We start from the raw sequence: 19,222 nt of genomic DNA on the forward strand, positions 1-19,222 counted from the left end.
TACTGAAAGCATTCTAAGACCTCTATAATTCAGAAATTTCCCAAAGAAAAACAGACAAAGTAGAGAAGAGCAGAATTTGAAAGAATTCAAATGAGAGGTAGGAGTTTGGACATTTGATAAAGAATCTTCTAGGATCTTTAATATTGCCATAATTTTCAGCAAAAATATTTACTAAGTATCTCTTTCATGCTTGGCAGAATCCTTGTGTTTTAGATTATCCTTAATAAACTCGTGTAAACAAGGATGATCCATGTCCAAACATGACAATGACCTAATTCAAATACCTCCGTATGTTAGAACTGCAGCTGTCAAGTGAGCTGAAACAATTTCTCCCAGCCAGCTATTATTTCAACAACACTGAAGACCCGTCCTTAAGAGCCCTGAGTTACTGGGGCTTTTTTCTTCTCAATTGGTAGCATCTCTTTTCCCAGAATGAAAACCATGCAAGAAGATGGAAGCGAGGAGATAAGCAACAGACATCTTTCTTAATTAATTGACTCTGATTAAAAAAAAAAAAATAGTGTCTTTTGAGCTGTCGCCACAGAAGTCAGCCTGTGAGACATAGCATCTTCTTAGTCTCAGATTCACTCCGTTCAAGCAGCTCAGCCTGGAAAGTAGCCAAATGCGTGCTTCTAACAACTGTGACCGTGCAGGGGGCAGGAGAGAGAAAGGAGAGACAGAGTGAGGAAGGGGAAGGAAGAAAGAAACGGAGGAGGGAAAGGGGAGTAAGAAAAGACAGCAGACAGAGACAGAGAATGAGAGAAATCGTGGGAGACGTGAGAGTGAAGGATAAGAAGGGAGGGGGGATGCAAAGGCAGATTTTTATTGGAAGCAATTGAAGTGGTTGCTATGAGACCCGCTCCAGCAGAGGACCAGCAGCCAGCCCGACGCTGATGGTTCTTACCTCGTACTAAACCTTTCTTTTGACACAGTTTTAGAGTTGCTTAATATCTGAGCAAGCACCTGACACGGGCGACTTTTTCTTTCTTTTTTTCTCCTCCTGTCTCTCGGGTAAAATGGAGGTAGAAAACGAAGCCAGCTGCTCCCCCAGCCGCGCATCAGGCGGGTCCAGAGAGTACAAGGTGGTAATGCTGGGAGCTGGGGGAGTTGGTAAAAGCGGTAAGTTTTAATACCAAATGCTGGGGACGGAGGGAGCTCTGGAGAGGCAATTCTATAGAGTGAATAATGATGATAATGATAATAATAATGCCGTCGGGGGCTAGCTAGCTGTAACAATTAAATACAAGTATCTGACAAAATGTTTAAAAGTAATAAGGACTGTTGAAAGATGTAGACGAGTCACGAGAATGGAAAGACAGCCAGTGATAATGTATAGAACTTAAAAAAAGATCTCTTTCTTTTTTTTCCCTTTGATTTTTCTGCTGGGTGATATTTGATCTTAATTTATATGTCCTTTTTAAAGTTAATAACATGATATTTATGAAATAGCCATGGTATCGGAAAAATATGCTCCTGTTCTCAAAAATACAAGAAGAAAGAGGTGCTGCTAATAGTCAATGAAATACACAAACACAAACACAGACACAGACACACAGGCAAGATTATCAATGTTGAATGTTGTATTTGTTTCTTTGATTAGGAGCTTCCTGTCCCCTTTTCCTTGTCTCTGATCTGACATAGTATGGTGTGGTCTTTGAAAGCCATGAGGAAAGTTGGTTTTTGAAAGTGACAGGGGTTGAAGGAATGGTATTCTTTGTGGGACCTGTGCAGGTAATCAAACCAAATTTCGTGGTTAACAGGTTTAGAAGAGAAAGCTACATGCTTAAAGGGATATGGGATGTTAATGGAGGTAAAAACTGATAAATTTGTCTTGCTACATTAAAAACAACAACAACAGAAGTTGTCAGTGGTCAGGTTTCTTGAGGAGCTCTAAAGGCCAAGTATAACAAATTCAAACAATAGATAGGTAGCAGTGTTTGAGGCTGATCAAATGGTGGATATCTTGGGGCTATGGTTATCACTAGAAAATAAAAAGGTAAATATAAATTTTTATATAAATTAAAAAAGATCCCCATCAGGGGATACAGCTGTGGGGATGCCAAAAAACATAAGAGATATTAGAGTTAGCATGGACAAAAATATACACATATATCTAAGTGTGTGTGTGTGTGTGTGTGTGTATTTCTTCCATAGTTTTGTGCTTGACAAAGATTCAAAATTGAGGTCAACATTCTTGGCATAAGAAATATCCCCAACCAAAAAAAGCTGATAACTTTGGTAGTGAGTCTACAGGTGGTAAAGAAAAGTTGATCAGTAAAGAAAGGAGAATAAAGAGTGAGACTCTAGAAGACAACAAAGGTAAAGAGGTTAGAAAAATAGGAAGAGACATAAAACTGAACACCCCTCACATCAACTCCCACCAAAAAAAAAAAAAAAAAAGGCATTACTATAAGAAGAAAAGAAATAGGTGAATCTGGATTTGGTCAATCACTAAATGCTTGGTCTAAGTGAGAAAAATAAGTCATCTCTTCTAAGAAGGAAATGTGAAGTAAAAAACTTTGCAGCTGGGTAGGAATGAGGAGTTTTCTAAAAGCTTTTCTTTTCTTCTTCTTCTTCTTCTTCTTTTTTTTTTAATGTAATGGTTTGAAGGGGAAGAATCAAAATAGATGAGGATTAGGGAGGGAGGGACAGAAGGAGGAAGGATAAAGAGAAAATACTGCATGAAAATAAAACTCTCTTTTGAAAGAATATAGTTGGTCAGACACAAGGAGGAAGAATAATGTGAGAATAAAATAGGAGAGAAACAGCTCTAATCAGACCAATCAACAGAAATGCCACCAACAGTCTGTGAGGTCAGAGAGATGCTGCAAAGATCCCACATTGTGCCTGTGGATTACTTTTCCTTGCTGGCCGGGTATTTTCCTGTTTCACCAGGAGCTTCGGGGATGTGGGAACAGTGTGACTGGTTTTTAGTCATATATTCCATCGTAATGAGTCGTGGACACAGATGTAGGATAGGGCATCCTTCAGCAATATACTTATCCTGGAGGTGATATTATGTCTACTGTTTTGACTTTCTCCGTATACTGTTTGTACTAACTAGTCATTGTCACCTTCCCAATAACCAGGCATTTTTGACATCATGAAATGTTGGTAGAAATTTTTGACACAACAAAATGCTGGGTAGCAACCTGCACTGTGTACATTAAATAGTTGAACAAAACTTTTTCAGTGTGATTAACACAGGAGCAGCCAGTTCGCCTCGGAGATGGTTAAACATAAAAGAGGGTTAATAGTTCTGCTGTGTTGTTACTTCAGAAAGCATAGAACTCATAGGATAAATCCAGGTCTAAAAAATGCCGTGTTTGTGGCTAAACATTGGGAATCAGAGTGATGGAGTCACACCTTCCTCTTGGGCTTTGTCCCTGTGATTCATTTGGTGTTAACAGTATATAAATATTCAAGCACTGATTCTCACCATTAACCTCTTTTGAAAGTTTAAACATTTGCTTTCAAATGAACTAAAAAAAAATTTTTTTTAATAAAAAAGCCACTTTTTCTATTGCTGACTATCTGGATCAACAGACCCCCAATTTACTTTTCTTCCCACAGTTTCAATGGTTTATATGAAAGAATTGTACAAACTTATTAAGGTGGGTTGTATGAGGGGATTTCAAGGAGAAATTTGCTGTTCTGAGGAATCTAAAGAAGATGTATCAAGCGATCATCTGTTTCTAATTCTGAGTCATTCTGAGTCTGCCTTGAACATGAATGAGAAACTCAATTTACTGGAACCATAATTTTTAAAGGAACAGAATCCTGGAGATTGTCTATGCTTAATGTGAAATTGGGTTTTTCTTTTTTTTTTTTTTTTCCTCCCTATCCATATTTTGCTAAGACATCCTTTGGTGAGTAGGAAATTTTGGAAGGATTTGCAACTTCACTGAAACAAAAATTCCCACAAGATTTAAAATGTATAGGTAAATAACTGTACTATGTTTGAGAAATCTCAAACCACCAATCAACAAGTTAGTGAACAGGTACTATGCATGGGCCCTGTGCTAGTTCCCACTGAGAGGAAGCAAGAAGGCAGTGAACATTCCTGTGACAGATATGGACACATGGTTTTCATGACAATCTCCAGTCTTCTCAATCTAAATACCTGATGTCAAAAAACTGAATCCCAGGGTGACCCCTTGTCCTTGGTCACAGAGGTAATAATAAGATTCCTGTGATGTTTTACCTGACTCTTCTACATTCTATTTGACACCCTAGAAAGAAGAACAAAGAGTTCTACTACTTACTATCAAGAAGAAAATAGGGTGCCTGGGTGGCTTAGTTGATTAAGCATCTGACTCTCAATTTCAGCTCAGGTTATGATCTCAGCATCATGAGATGGAGCCCCATGTGGGGGCTGTATGCTGAGCATAAGCTTGCTTGGGATCCTCTCTCTCCATCTGCTCCTTCCCCAACCCCCATATGCTAGCGCGCTCTCTCTCTCTCAAAGGAAGAAAAGAAGGAAGGAAGGAAGGAAGGAAGGAAGGAAGGAAGGAAGGAAGGAAGGGGAAAATAGGCCTGTTCATAATGCATCCTCTACTTGAATGTTATATCTAAAAGAGATTTCTACTCTCTTGACTAACACCCTCATTTATGTATCTATACCTTTTTCATCTTTACATACAAGAACACAAACATAATATTTATATTATCTATAAATGAAAACATATTTATATCATATTTATATTTATATAATTGAAATGTATACCTAATATGATCCAGGAGTGTTATAAGTACTGAGAAAACAGCAACAAGAAGGAGTCCCCACCTTATTTGAAAGATGGAGGAACCCAGGCCCCAGAAGCTAAAGGGATTTGCCAAATTCCCGCCAGAGCTGTGGCAGAGTCACATCTAGAACACAGCCCTCCTGACCCTCTTGACCCCTGTTTTTACTCTATATCCAAGTTTTTACACAGGATACTGTAAATAAAAATTGGATCAATCACCCAAAGAATTTGAATTAGGCACATTCTAGCCTCCATCTCTTTGTTCCATTGCCTACCATCTCTTCCCCTTCCTCAAAACAGAGAAAAATAAAATAAAATCTCACAGCTATGGTTTAAGAGTTTAATGGAGTCTAAACAATCCTAGTAACTGTTTTTGTTTTGTTTTGTTTTGTTTTATTTATTTATTTGTCAGAGATCATAAGTAGGCAGAGAGGCAGACAGGGCGGTGGGTGAGGGTGGGGAAGCAGGCTCCCCTCTGAGCAGAGAGCCTGATGAGGGCCTCGATCCCAGGACCCTGAGGTCATGACCTGAGCCGAAGGCAGAAGCTTTAACCCACTGAGCCACCCAGGTGTCCCCCGAGTAGCTATTTTAAGTACGAATCTTTCTCTGTCTCTGTAGTTTAAAACATAAAGGCTTTTCCTCCATGACAGAGCATGGCTAGTGTCTGCTTTCTGCGTTCCCATCTGGTTCTTCCAGCTCAGACTCAAATTATTCAGCAGATCCTATCCAATAATAATAAGATCTTACTTTCCAAGGTGCATTTTTCTTACTCTGTGTTATGATCTGAATCGAGGATAAAATAATTTGAGGCGAGTGGGTCATCTATTCCCCCTGTTCAGACAAGACATCTGAGGCACAGAAGTATTGATTTTTGTCCAAGAGTAGGCAGAAGGAAGTAAGAAATAGGAAAGTAACTCACATTTTTGAACTTGAAATTGTTTTCCATCAGATTTCATGAGAAAAGTAGAGAACGTATTTGAGTATCAGAGGAGACTGACATGGACTTCTCTATTCCCTAGGACACATTTGGGGATTAGCTTGGCGAAATCTTGTCAAGGGTGAAGTATGTTTGAGACAGTTGGGAGAAGGTGGTGTTCCTCACTGCTATTCCAGCCACGACCCTGCCCTCCAGGACCTCACCATCTCACGGGGGGGTGGGGGGGATATATTGTATACTACAAACTGATAAGTTTATTTTAGGCCTCTGACATAAGAACTGTGGAAGCTCCGGGTAAATGGTGGCTAAATCTGAATGCAAAAGCTAAGAAGAAGTCTCAGCAGAGATGATACCTGCCTTGTGTATTAAGGAATGAATAAGATATCTTGAAGTTGAGAAGGAAAAGTACAGAGAGAGCAGGGGATGGAGAGGGAAAGAATTTAACAGGAACAGGGCACACGAAGAGGAAAGACCATGTGAGGGCTATCATAATACTGGAGGGATCTTGATAACTTAGTAACTTTGGGGGTATTTGGAACAATCTCCCCTGAGTCATACTTTCAAACTATCTCAGAAAACTGTAAAAAGTATGACAAAATGAAGCAAATAAGCTGAAAGCATGAAAAGGTTTAGAGGACTCAGAATTCATTAGAATGCATCCATTGTGAATTTTTTTATTAAGAGGAAACTCCTTTGTAAAATAGGCAGTCCTGCTCTGCCCCACACTCTCCTGCAATTTGTCTCTTTTATACATTGAGTTTTGTGAATGAGGATTTTATAAAATGAGAGCAATAACAGTTTTTTCTGAGGTAAACAGAAAGCAGCACAAAACCAATTCCTTCAATCACAATGAATTGGTATAAGCAGGTCGAAAATCGAGCCTTTATCTGATGAATTAAATCAAGGCAAACAACCAAGTGCATCATCCTTGTCCCTAAGGTTCTGTGCTTTACCTCATTAGCACAACTTTGGATCTGACAAAGCTGAATAATTGCCACATCATGACCATGTGTTATTTGAACCCTCTAAATTGCAAAGGCAAAATAAAAATAAACAAGGGGAAAATGGAAAGATTTCAAGACTCAGCGGCTGTCTGCTCTCGCCCTTAATCATCAACACCCTCATCACACTGCACATCGCCACTCACCACAGTCCTGTCAGCAAGAATCAGCCAAGAGGTCCAAGTGAGGCTCAACAGAAAAGTAAACTGGGAGCCACTGGCCAAAATGATTATTGAAAGTCTAATTCAAGTATAAGATGTTGACGAACAATATTTCCAAGATTATATCTTTTATTATTATATGATATGATATATGATATATAATATAATATAATATAATTCCAAGATATATGCAGTCTGTAGATTTTAAACTGATTAAAAAAGACTTAGTACCACCCTATGTCTTTATCCGAAAAAGGGCCCGGAGATGAATACACTTGTATTGATCCCTGACTACCATATGCTGCTTTCCTTTGGAGCCCCAATGGCCAATGATCTGTTGCATTCACCTGACCCCATTTATGCCTCACCTTGATCTTGGGAGGTAGACGTTAGTGTCTGCACTTCATACATGAGAAAACTGAGCCCACAGAAAAAAGTAATGGGCCCAGAGAGACAGAGATATGAAAGGATGAGCCTGAGGCACCCACACATCTATCAGTTCAGTGCTCACACTGTTTTCATTTTCCCACGTGGAGAGTTTTCACTGTATTTCTTGAGGAGATGGTACAATGAACCTGAGTTCTGACTTCAGCTGAATCTTCTTAGATATATTTCAGATACCAGACAAAATCGCAGAAACCAAAGTACATGGCAAATGTTAACTTTGTATAGAAACTACAGAGAGTGTTACCTGATTAGGTGCAGCGGGAGAGTCATGGGGTTCTGACCTTGTTGGGTTCTGACCCAACAAGGTATAGGCACCGAGGACATCTCATGTTCTGGTTCTTTCTGAGGCCCCTGGGGGCCTTGTCCACATGGGGAAGTGATAACAAGTCCCTCAGCTTGGCAAAATCAAGTAACTCGGTAATAAGAAATTATTTAAAACTGGGATTCTGTTAATGAAGAAAGTAAATGGGATAAATATATCAGTAAATCAGATGGATTTTTGAAATCTCTTGGGTGCTGATCTCTTTTAGAGAGAATGTTTTCTCTATGTGTGTATATTACAGAGTACCTGAAAGAAACTCCAGGTCACAAATGAGATATAACCTTCTCTGTTCTTTTATTTAATAAGAATAGAGGAGGGGGTGTGTGTATTTGTGTATATCTGTGTGTCTAGACCTATGAAAGGCCCAGAACTATTACCAAGAGTGACCACCCCCACCCTGTCTAGTGGCGTGAAAGGGATGTGTGGACAGAGAACTGTCGTGCAACGTGGTAGGTGCAAAGAGATAGATGTACACATGGTATTTTGAAAACGCTGTGCACTGTGGCTCAAGAAGAGAGAGGACTCTCCCATTGGGGGCTTAGCTGCTCAGTTACAGCTCTGGTACCAGAAGCCTCCTGAATTCCTGGATGGTGGATTTTCCCATTGAATCGTGCTGCCTCTTGTAAACCAGCATAAAATCTTCTCTTAATTGGAGGTTAGGTTACTGATGGGGTGACGTGTGTGTGTGTGTGTGTGTGTGTGTGTGTGTCTTTGCAATGTGGTGGTGTCATGAGTATATGTACACTGAGGGAGGGCAGTCCTCTGCAGTGCTTACAAGCATGCTGGAAACTCTCTGATCACTGAATTTGGCTGTTATTTACAAAGCCCAGCAATGTTCTCAACTCACTCTTGGGTTTTGCTCATAAATGTCAGCTTTCTGACGACCATCACCAAGCAGTGCCATCTGCTCTTCTGGTTCATCAGTGGGGACAAGCTCAGTGTCACTACTGACAATTGTGCCAGGATATCTGTCCTGCCCTTTCTGCCTGCTCTGCCAATAGCATCCCATCAGCATTAGAATAGGGCCTGTTCTGGTCTCCACAATGGCAGGTACTTGAGCATCCGCGGCAGCCAGCTGCACTGGGGAGAGAGCGTAGGTGCCAGATTCTCCCTGGAGCGTGTGTGAAGCGTAGAGCAGGCTGGAGGACGTTGGAGGAAGCTGAGGATGTTGCTTTGAGAAGGGAATTGGAGGATGCACAAGGTTGAGAATCCCAGGAAAAGAAATCTGTACTTGACCTAGAACAAGGTTGTAGAGAAAATTGGTGGTCTCAAAACAAGACACTAGCAAGGATTTGATTTTTAAGTGGTTTGATAAGTTGGGTGGTAGGGGAAGAACATCTTTGTTCAGAAGACGGCTCGTACAGGGAAGGCTTGCTCGGTGTCTGGGTAGTTGCTGACTGACTGGAGAAGGAAACCTGAGAGAGTTTTTCACTGCATACTTTCTCGCCACACACTTTAAAATGAGAAAAATGTCAGTGTTGTGTGTGCTGAAGCCTGTGTGCACTCACCAGAGGGATGATTCTCGTCCCGTCCAAACTATGTCTTTCGGTTTCTTGCCTCAATGAAAATAATGTGGATTTCGGAGTCTCGAATGTGCCTGATTCTGTTCTAAGTGCTTTATGGATATTATTTCATAGACTCCTCCAAGACACTGCAGTGTAGCTGGGGTGATTATCCTTAGATTACAGAGGAGAGAAGCAAGGCTTGGGCAGGCTGAGTAACTCAGGGGGGAGCCCAGAACCTGTGGTCACCGTGTGGGAGTCAGCCTCTGCCACATCCCATACTCTGAACCCTCGTCCACTAGACCACTCACCATCCCACGCTTTCCGCCTGCCCTGGATCTGTAGGATGATAGGATGATGCCTCAGCATAGAAATTATGACAGAACAATGCGAACCAGAGGCTTGAGCATGCAGAAACCCAGCCTTGTGTCTTCTCATCTGTAAATAAGGGTTACACCAGTACCGACCGCAATGACTCACACTTGAGTATGTATAACCAAACCTCGCTCACAGCAAGTGCCAGATAATGCATGTAATATAAATGGACAATTTGTCTTTAACTAACTTGTCTTTAATAGCATTTGAGCTTGCGGGGACCACTCAAACTCTGAGTCTCTGTTTTCCTCACCCTAAAAAAGTGACATAATTTAAAATTACCTCAGAGGTTTGCTACATAGATATTAGAAAATAGTAATTATAGTGATATATATGATATATGTAATCATATATAATATATATAATAAATATAATAAATATTAATTATATTGATATATATATGTAGTGAATTATAGTGCCCAAGATATTCCGTCCTTATTAAATCTGTTGCTTGCTGACCACTATCCTTCCCTCCTTCCCTTTCCCCCTCTCCCACAACTCCACCTGAAGCAGTTCACTGCCTTAGTAGGGTGGGGGAGAGTGATGACAGATTTTTCAATGGGTTCTAGGAAAATGCAATTTGGGTTGAATATTGTTAATGTGTCACTGTGTCTCCACTTGCTCTATGCCTGTTCTTGCTCTCTATATCCTTCTATTGATCAGCTGTGGCTTTAGTCTCTTGAGTAGCAATTTCACTGACAATAATAATGGCGCTTTGCTAGTTACCCTAGTAAACAATCCCTGTATTCATCCTAATTGACCCATCACAGACACACACACACACACACGCACACGCACACACACACACACTCCATCCACTGCCTCAGGGAGAAAGGATTTGAGATTTGAGGACAATCTCCTGGCCTGCTACACTAGCCACAAAAGGGCTGCAGTTCAGAACAGAGCAGAGCTGTGCTTGAATTGGGACTGAAATTTGTTTCTTTAATACATGGGTTGTTTTAATGAATTGTGAAGAACAAGATCCTCCCTTTGTTCTCCATAGTAGCAGCATTGCTACATTGAAATGGAGAGCCCTATTTAATGGTTGCAGGAACAGCTAATAATAAGCTACATGTATAGATTTTTGTTAAATGGAAGAAGTCAGACTCTTTATTTAGAAGTGCAAGGGGCACATCTGTTATGTGAAATTGAATTGTACTTTAACTAATTGGTCTCCTCCCATCATCTTTTAACCCACATGGACAGCACACTATTTTCTGCTCCCCATTTCACCATCAGGGCAGTTGTCCATTTTGCTTTTCTCTTCTCCTGCTCAAATGTCTTCAGTGGCTTGCCCATTGTCGATGGGCTGACATCCAAAGTCCATAGGACTTCGGATGTCTGGGACCACATGGGACTAATCACCAAGGAGGCAGCCCCAAAGCTCATCATATAGAGAGCGATGTTGTGTTGGATGGCATAGAAGAATCAATCCAGACAGAGCAGAAATTTGGGGACCAGGGAACTGAGACAAATGTCAGAAGTCAAGAGGGATCAGTGAGGGGTTGAAGTAGAAAATCAAGAATACCTTGCTAATAGAGTCTGATGAAGTACAAGCACAAAGATCTAGAACTGAGTTTAAAAAGGTCAAGATGGTGCAGAAATGTTATTTTATGTTGGTCCTGGTATGAGAGGATTTCTTGCACTGTATCTCTCATTTCTCTCTTGGTCTCACTGTCTCTGTATCTCTGTCTGTCTCTCCCCCTCCCTCAGTGGGAACTGTACCCTGATCAAAAAGACCCATACCTACCAGACAATCTGTCTTCTAGACAAGTTATTCTACTTTTAGCCCTCAGATTCTGGAGGCTTCTTCCCGATAGTATTCACATAATTATTCCAACATAACCTCTCTCTTCCTTTCAGTTTCTCCAGTTTAATCTTTCCTTCAGATTCTGCACAAGTATTTTCTGCTCCTTCAGATCATCCCAGTCTACTCCAATCTTGCATTTGTCCCCTTACATTTAAAATTCTTTCTGACTGTTCATTTCATCACTGCTCATAATTACACAGGTTCTTCTAGTGTCTGGTTTGTGGTCTTAAAATGTTATTTAAGTCTTGCATTTTTATGTAACTTGCAGTCTTTTTATACTTTCTCTCCCTATCTTGAATGCAAATTCCTGCAGGCTAGGAAATAGATTTTATATTGTCTTTTCTCTCCTGTGAAGCCTATGGTAGTAAATTCTCAAAAATATTTATAAATTCAATTTCCTTCTTTCATCTTTGAGAAAGGACAGGGAGTAAGACACCACACTTATGTAGTGAAATAAAACTAAGCAACATCCTAAAATTCTGTGATGCAAAGAGCCCTGGTTACAGAGAAAGAAACTGGAACCAATAAAAGCATAGTAGGTATGTGAGTGGAAAAGAGGCTGTAGTTTGGGAGGCGCCTAGGCTCAGGCTAGCATGAATACTCTTTGATGACAATGGACTTGAAGATGAATAAACCCACTCTATGTTTAGGATGCTCAGTAACACGAAGAAGTCAAAGTCAGTCTGTGGACCAAAATTTGGCAGAGAGTCAAGAATAAGTAAGATGTGTGTGCTATGTTGCAAGAAGTGATGGTGTGCTAGGCAGATGCTGTAGAATCAGGAACAGCACACATTCCTTGAAAGCCAAATGACAGGGACAGTTGGCAGCTGAACACAGATGAGACACTGAAAATAACTCATGTTTTATTTACCAACCCATTTTCCACCTGATACCAGGATGAGGGTAGGGTGGAAGAAAATTATTTTATGAAATGTTCTCAGGGGCACCTGGGTAGCTCAGTCAGTTATGTGTCTGCCTTCCTCTCAGGTCATGATCCCAGGGTTTTAGGATGGAGTGCCACCTCAGGCTTCCTGCTCAGCAGAGAGTCTGCTTCTCCCTCTGTCCCTCCCCTTCTCCTCTCCCCTTCCCCCTAATTCTTCCACATCTCCCTACCTCCTCCCTTTCCCTCTCCTCCGCCCCTCCCCTTTTCTCCTCCCTCTCTGCCTCCCCTGCTTGTGCTCTGGCTCTCATGTAGGCGCTCTCTCTCTTTCTCTCTCTCAAATAAATACATAAAAATACTAAAAAGAAAGAAAGAAAGAACGAACGAAAGAAATATTCTTGGAACACCTTAGTAAAGAGCCTGGAGAACTTTTCTTACTCCTGCATTTTTTAGTTCAAAATGCTTATTAACATTTCAGTGAAAAATTATTTCTTGATTAACACTGAGAAAAACTAAGTTAGATTGTGATTATAACTCTGAATTCTAAAGCAACCACAATTTTCCACATATTTTTCCTCTGAAAATATTTTTCCACATATTTTTCCTCTGAGGGTGAAAATCATCCCAGGTCATGATTTAATTTTGACAACCTCTGCTCTAAAATGAAGGAAAAGAAGAATGCTAAAGAATAGCAGACAGTCCCAGAACCAGGTTGTAATTAAGGTATCACACTTTCTTTCTGGTATTAGGAAGCTCTAAAGTCAAGAAGGCAAGATCCATTCCATAGGTAAAATTGTTGCTGATATCAAAAGAAAAAAATAAAAATTTCTGTGCCCACCCCCTGCTTTTTTCCCCAATGGTTACCTACGTACTTCTTTCTACATGTTTGGTTATAATGAAAGAGCATAAGTAATCTAATATCAGCTTTCAGAATTTCTTGAGATGCACGCCACAGACATTTTTAATATTTTTCTGCCCTTCAAATATGTATCTTCCACTTTCTTCATTCATCACACAAAAGCAAATAGAAAACATTGTTACATAGAATACTCTGCTGTGACAAGCACAGAAGTTATCTCCCTCCCTGAGCTTATTTGCATTTTCCTTGAGTGTAATTCTAAGACAACCCAGCGTTTCTGAAGCAGTGTGGGCTTTGAAGATGAATAGACTCGCATTGAAATTCAGTTCTGCTACTTATAAGGTGAGTGACTTTGCTGATTCTTCTTTTTCTTCTTCCTGATCTTTTCACGTTGGAGGGTCCAGGGTTTATTCCTTGAAACTCACCTCATCTTTAATTTCTTAGATTATTTCATCCACCTTGTGGCTGTCTTTATATATCTTTGTATCTTTTGAGGAAATTAAATTAGTTTTATATGTAGATTAAAACCAGGAGACATCACTAACATGACTAAAATACCCAATGGAGACAAAGATGTAATAGGAGTATGAATGAGTACAACTGCCATGGAAAATGGGTTGGCACAATGTATTAAGTTGAAGAAAAGCATAAGTTGGCTATATGATCTGGCAGTTCTATTTCTAGCTATATATACTCAGCAGAAATTCACACATGTGTGGACCAAGAGGCATGGCCAGAGTGTTCAGAGTAGGATTATTCCCAAAGTCCCCAAATTAAAAGTTGAAATCTCCAAAATGCTCATCTGTATAAGAGTGAATAAGTCAATTGTATTAGAATAAATTTAACATTAATTTTATATAAGGTGTGTGTGTGTGTGTATGTATATATATATACACACACACATATATATATATATGACAAAGGAAGGAACACCCATAAAATCTGAATATTAGTCAGTTGTTGAGGGAGGATAGGAGGAGGCAGTCGTTGAGAAGGGGACAGGGAACTCTGTAGTTCAGGAAATGCTCTTGTTTCCAGGTGGGTGGTGGTAGCATTAGTGTTGATTTTGTGATCCTCCATAGAACTGTAAAATTTTCTTTTGTGTCCCTTCTTAAAGTATACTAAATTTCATAGAAGAGAAGATTTAAGACGGTTTAAAACATTGTATCTCCATTCTAGACTTCCTTCCTAAACTCCAGTCCTGTATTCAACTCTCCACTTGACATCTTCCTTAAATAGCTAATAGCAATTTCTAACTAAATATGTCTAAAACTAAACTACTGATCTTCCCAAACTTGTTCCATTTAAAGCTTCCCTCATATCAGCTGATGTCATCTCCCTCTTTCTAGTTGCTCAAGCCCCAAATCTTAGGCTACCATTGCTCCCCTCCTTCTCTCATGCTTACATATACAAGTCATAAGTCCTTTTGACTTTATCTTTTACATGTATCCAAAGGTCTCCTTTTCTCAAAATTCAGCTATTACTACCTTGGTCCCAGGTACCATCTACTATCTGTCACCACCCTGGTCTTCAATCTGCAGGATTCTCTTAACTCTTCTTCATGCCTCTACATCATCCCCTGTCATTTATTCTCAACACAGCAGCTACAGTGGTCCTTTTTTCCCACATTCTATATATAAGTGAGATCACATAGCATTTGTCTTTTTCTCTGTGATTTATTTCACTCAGCATAATACCCTTAATAAGGCCCATCCATATTGTCTCAAATGGCAGGATTTCCTTCCTTATGGCTGAATAATTTTCTATTGTGTGTGTGTGTGTGTGCATATGTGTACACACACACACACATGCACACACACACACACACACCAGTATTTCTTTCTCCATTCATCCATTGATGAACACTTAGGTTGTTCCATATCTTGGCTGTTGTAAGTAATGTTGTAGTACCCTTGAAAATGATTTCATTGAGATTCATCAATTTTCCTTGAAGAGTCATTTAACGTCTTGAAGATGAGGACCCAGAGATGAGACAGCTGGATCATATGGTGGTTCTATTTTTTAAATTTTTTGAAGAAACTTCATACTGTTTTTGATAGTGGCTGCACCAATTTTCATTTTGCCAACAACATGGATTTCTATCTTTTCTCAGAGTGGTCCTTTTAAGCTAAAATTCAGATTTTGTTAGTTCTGTGTTTAAAACACTGCCATGACCCGGTTTCACTTACAGTGCTCTTGTGGCCCATGTCACTTCTCTGATACACCTACCACCTCTCTTGCTTTCTTTCAGAGTAACAGCTTCTTTGCTATTCCTAAAATATGCCAGACATGCGTACTCTCCCCTTAAGGCCTCTTTCTAGCTTTTTCCTGTTCCTAGAATAATTTTCCCCAGATATCTGCTTGGCTTGCTCTATTTCTTTCAAGATTGTTCTGTTGTTTTTGTCTCAATGGGCTTATCCTGACCAGCTTATTTTATTGAAAATCCTACCTATATATAACACCTTCTTATAATATCCTTTTCTTAAGACCCACTTTTTTCTTTATGTAGTACCTATTATTTTCTAACCCAATTATTTATTATGTTATTGTTTTTCTCCAACTAGAATGTCTTTGTTCTCTCAAGTTCCCTGTGCATAAATGAAATAAAATTACCTGAACTTGAGAAGACTCCATTTCTTTATCTCTAAAGCATGGATAATAATGCCACCCTTGCCAGGGGATTGTAAGATTCAAGGTAGTAGCAGTGGAGATGAGAAGTAATAAAATTCTGGGTAAGAAAAGAAAGAATTGATAGGAAAGTATCATAGGCCCACGCAATTAGAAGCATGGTTTTTGCCATTGAGCAAAATGAGATTATTATATATAAAGTTTTAGGCTTTAAAATCCCAGAAGCTTATTCTCTCTCTCTTTTTAAAAGTTTTATTTATAATCTCTAAGTAATTTCTATACCCAACAAGGGACTCAAACTAACAACCCCGAGATCAAGTTGCATGCCCTTCTGATTGAACCAGCCTGGTGCCCCTCTCTTAATCTTTTGTAGCAAAAGAAATATACATACTCTTGGCATTGTAAAGAGACACAGCATAGACCTATCTATAATCACTAGATGCTTATACTCCATTGGGCTGGAGACCTTTTCAAAAAGAACTTATAGGGCGCCTGGGTGGCTCAGTGGGTTAAGCCGCTGCCTTCGGCTCAGGTCATGATCTCAGGGTCCTGGGATCGAGTCCCGTATCGGGCTCTCTGCTCAGCAGGGAGCCTGCTTCTCTCTCTCTCTCTCTCTCTCTCTCTCTGCCTGCCTCTCTGTCTACTTGTGATCTCTCTCTGTCAAATAAATAAATAAAATCTTAAAAAAAAAAGTACTTATACTGTAGGTCTGATATAAAGATTAAATCCCAATAAAACTGTGTCATACTTAAGAGTAGATGCATGATAAATGTTTGAAATTCTTCTTTATTAATAAAATGTCTCATGGTTGAGGTGAGTAAGAAAGAGAAACATTAATAGGTATAAAGGAAATATGCAAATTTACATTTACACATTCTAGTGGAAAGAGAGTAAATAAAAACTTATTTATAGATCGTAGTAATCTTGGAAATCTCCCTATTAAAGAGGTTTTTGAACAAAACTATTCATGCATTTAATACGTGGCTTAGAGGTATTGAGCTCTTGCTTTCCACCCATTGTTCTGGGGACTGAGAAACACAGCTTTCCCTGGGAAAATAACATTACCAGAGCTTTAAAGCTGATAATGTTGGCGTTCACTTTTCTGTTTATCTTTTCCACATAGGTGAGTTAGACAGAACCAAAATAGAAAATCAGAAGTATCTGTCCTCTACTGTCCCTATTTGATCCTTTCTTGTCACAGTCTTTGCCAATAGTGTGGAGGTTTCTCCCAGAAACCCATGGTACATGGCCCAGATGTTACCATCTTTCTTTCATCCTAAACACCATGTGACTGTTCACTCATCCAAGGCTGGGTTTGTTTTGCACAGTGCTGAAGAGCCCATTTCTGAAATCCTGTTACCAACATCCAAATGCTAGCACAGTAGTGCTGTGATATTGGGCACATTGCTCGGCGTGCCTGTATCTCACTTTCCTTCACTGTCAAATAGGGAGGATGATGCGCTGGTCTTGCGAGGAATTAATGCATGCACTTCCAATGAATTAATCAGAATGAAGTGCTCAGAGCAGTGCCTGGCACTTCTATGTAAGAGCTAGCTACTGTTGTGATCACTGTCACTATGATCATCGTTATTATTATGTCTTTCCAAGAACCTATTCAGTCTAATTCTGGCCAAGAACTGGGTTTTCTACTTTTTGTCCAGTGCTGAGATGACTTCTTTTTCTCCTTATTTCCAGAAGGGCATTTCTCATTTACTTTCCTACCTGCAACAACTGCTACCTGAGGTTTAAGGTAAACATATTTGTGTAACCCTGAGCAAATGGGCTAGAGTGATGGGGAGCCAAGACCAGATTTTCTAACCAGTTTCTAGGAAAACAGGTGGCTGCTGAATCCCAAGCCTCTGGTCTTTTCGAAAGCAAGAGACGTATTTCCATCCTTTTGAAAACTCTCTGTTTGACCGCGAGGACTCCCTGCCTAGAATCATCCCAAACACTCAAAGAACTTTCTAATACTTTTTTCCAACAGTGCAAGCTTTTGTTTTAAGTGAAAAACCCCATGTACAGGGAGATTTTAGAATCAAATGATTTCAAAGGAGAAGTAGAGAAGCCAGGGTAGCTTCAATAGTCTGTTCGGTTTGAGCTTATCATGGAAGGTCACAGCTTGTATGTGTCTCTGGGTTGCTCTCCATCACTCCTGGCATGTGCAATTATTTTTAATTTTCAAATTTTATAGCTAGCACTTGAGCTACACCAGCTAATCCCTATCTAACTAATAAGGTCCTCTGCTTCCACCTTTATTGATTAATTATCTGTTGGAGTTTTTAATATCCATTTGTGTTTAATTTGCTGATATTAAAAATGCCTCATTCCTGAGAGTGATGAATGGTCTTCCAAAGGATAGGACTCTGGTTTTGATTTATGTAATATTGAGTTCACTGGAGTCTAGCTGGAAACCTGCCATGGGAGATCACTGTAATAAAGAACCCAATAAGAGACTCTCTTCAGGTCTTTGAGAACTTGCCTACTGTCAGTGGATAAACTCTTTTGCTTTTTGTTTGTTTGTTTGTTTTGTTTTGTTTTTAACTCAGATTTCTATGTAGATCTTTAGCACCAACTTCCGGAAGATGCTCCCAGTGGGACCTGTCTCCTAAACAAATTGTATGCCTCCCTACCTAACTTTTGCATGGGTAGTCATACTCAATGACCATCCAGGTTCAACAACTTTCTGGAATTTTCTCTGCCTATTTAAATTCCATTTGTTCTTGAAGAACCGGGAAGTGAACATACAAATCTACTGTAATTTGTGAATTTGTAATTTGTCTTCCTCTCAATATTCCTAACTTTACTAGAATAGCTATACAATTCATTTAACACTTAACATATTCAAATTTATATGTTTAACTTTCTCTGTGTATGTCCTATCCATTCATTATGCTACAAATTCCTTAAGTTAAAGTCCAGTTTAATATTTTAACTAAACTAATAGCTCTTGAAATATGGTCCCCTGGCCCTTAGTGGCTGCAGTATCTGAGTACTTGTGAGAAATGCAAATTCTTTACCATCCCAGGTCTGCAGAATTAGAAGGAAGCTCTGAGGTTGAGACTCAGCAATTTGTACTTTAATAAGCTGTTTTGGTAATACTGTTATAAACTCAAGAGTGAACACCAAACTTGTCCTGAAATTGGCTGTACATCAGAATCACCTGGGAGAGTTTTTAAAGTACTGCCATCTGTGTACCATTCCCAGTGATTTGGATTTTACTTGATCTGGGGTGCAGCCTGGACATTATAACCCCACATGGTTATACTGTGCAACAATATTTGAGAATTAGTACTCTGTATCACACTTTTCTTTTTCCCTATATCTCCCTGATTGTCTTGGTAGATCATGTGTTTCTAAGAAGGTATCCATTTTTTCTAGTTATCTAATTGGTTGGCATATAATTGTTCATAGTAGTCTCTTAGGATCCTATGAGTTTCTGTAGTATTGGTTGTAATGTTACCACAAGATTTTCTTTTTCTCCCAGAATGACCAAGGCTAAGCATGTACCAGACACTCATATATTTGTTAGTTAAAATGGGTAATTTTAGTTGTTTT

The 19,222-nt window shown here is 39.5% G+C and overlaps 1 protein-coding gene across 1 annotated transcript in view; it reads left to right on the forward strand.

The window, feature by feature from the left end:
- Nucleotides 1-665: 665 nt before the first annotated feature.
- Nucleotides 666-19,222, forward strand: part of RIT2 (Ras like without CAAX 2) — a 383,183-nt gene continuing 364,626 nt past the window's right edge. Inside the window, exon 1 of the mRNA XM_032859514.1 lies at nucleotides 666-1,119. Within this exon, the coding sequence (XP_032715405.1) occupies nucleotides 1,017-1,119 (103 nt within the window). The 5' untranslated portion in view covers nucleotides 666-1,016. The remainder of the gene's footprint in view (nucleotides 1,120-19,222) is intronic.

The sequence above is a fragment of the Lontra canadensis genome, unplaced genomic scaffold (assembly GCF_010015895.1).
Source record: "Lontra canadensis isolate GAN:19392208 unplaced genomic scaffold, GSC_riverotter_1.0 scaffold17, whole genome shotgun sequence".
Classification (NCBI taxonomy): Eukaryota; Metazoa; Chordata; class Mammalia; order Carnivora; family Mustelidae; genus Lontra; species Lontra canadensis.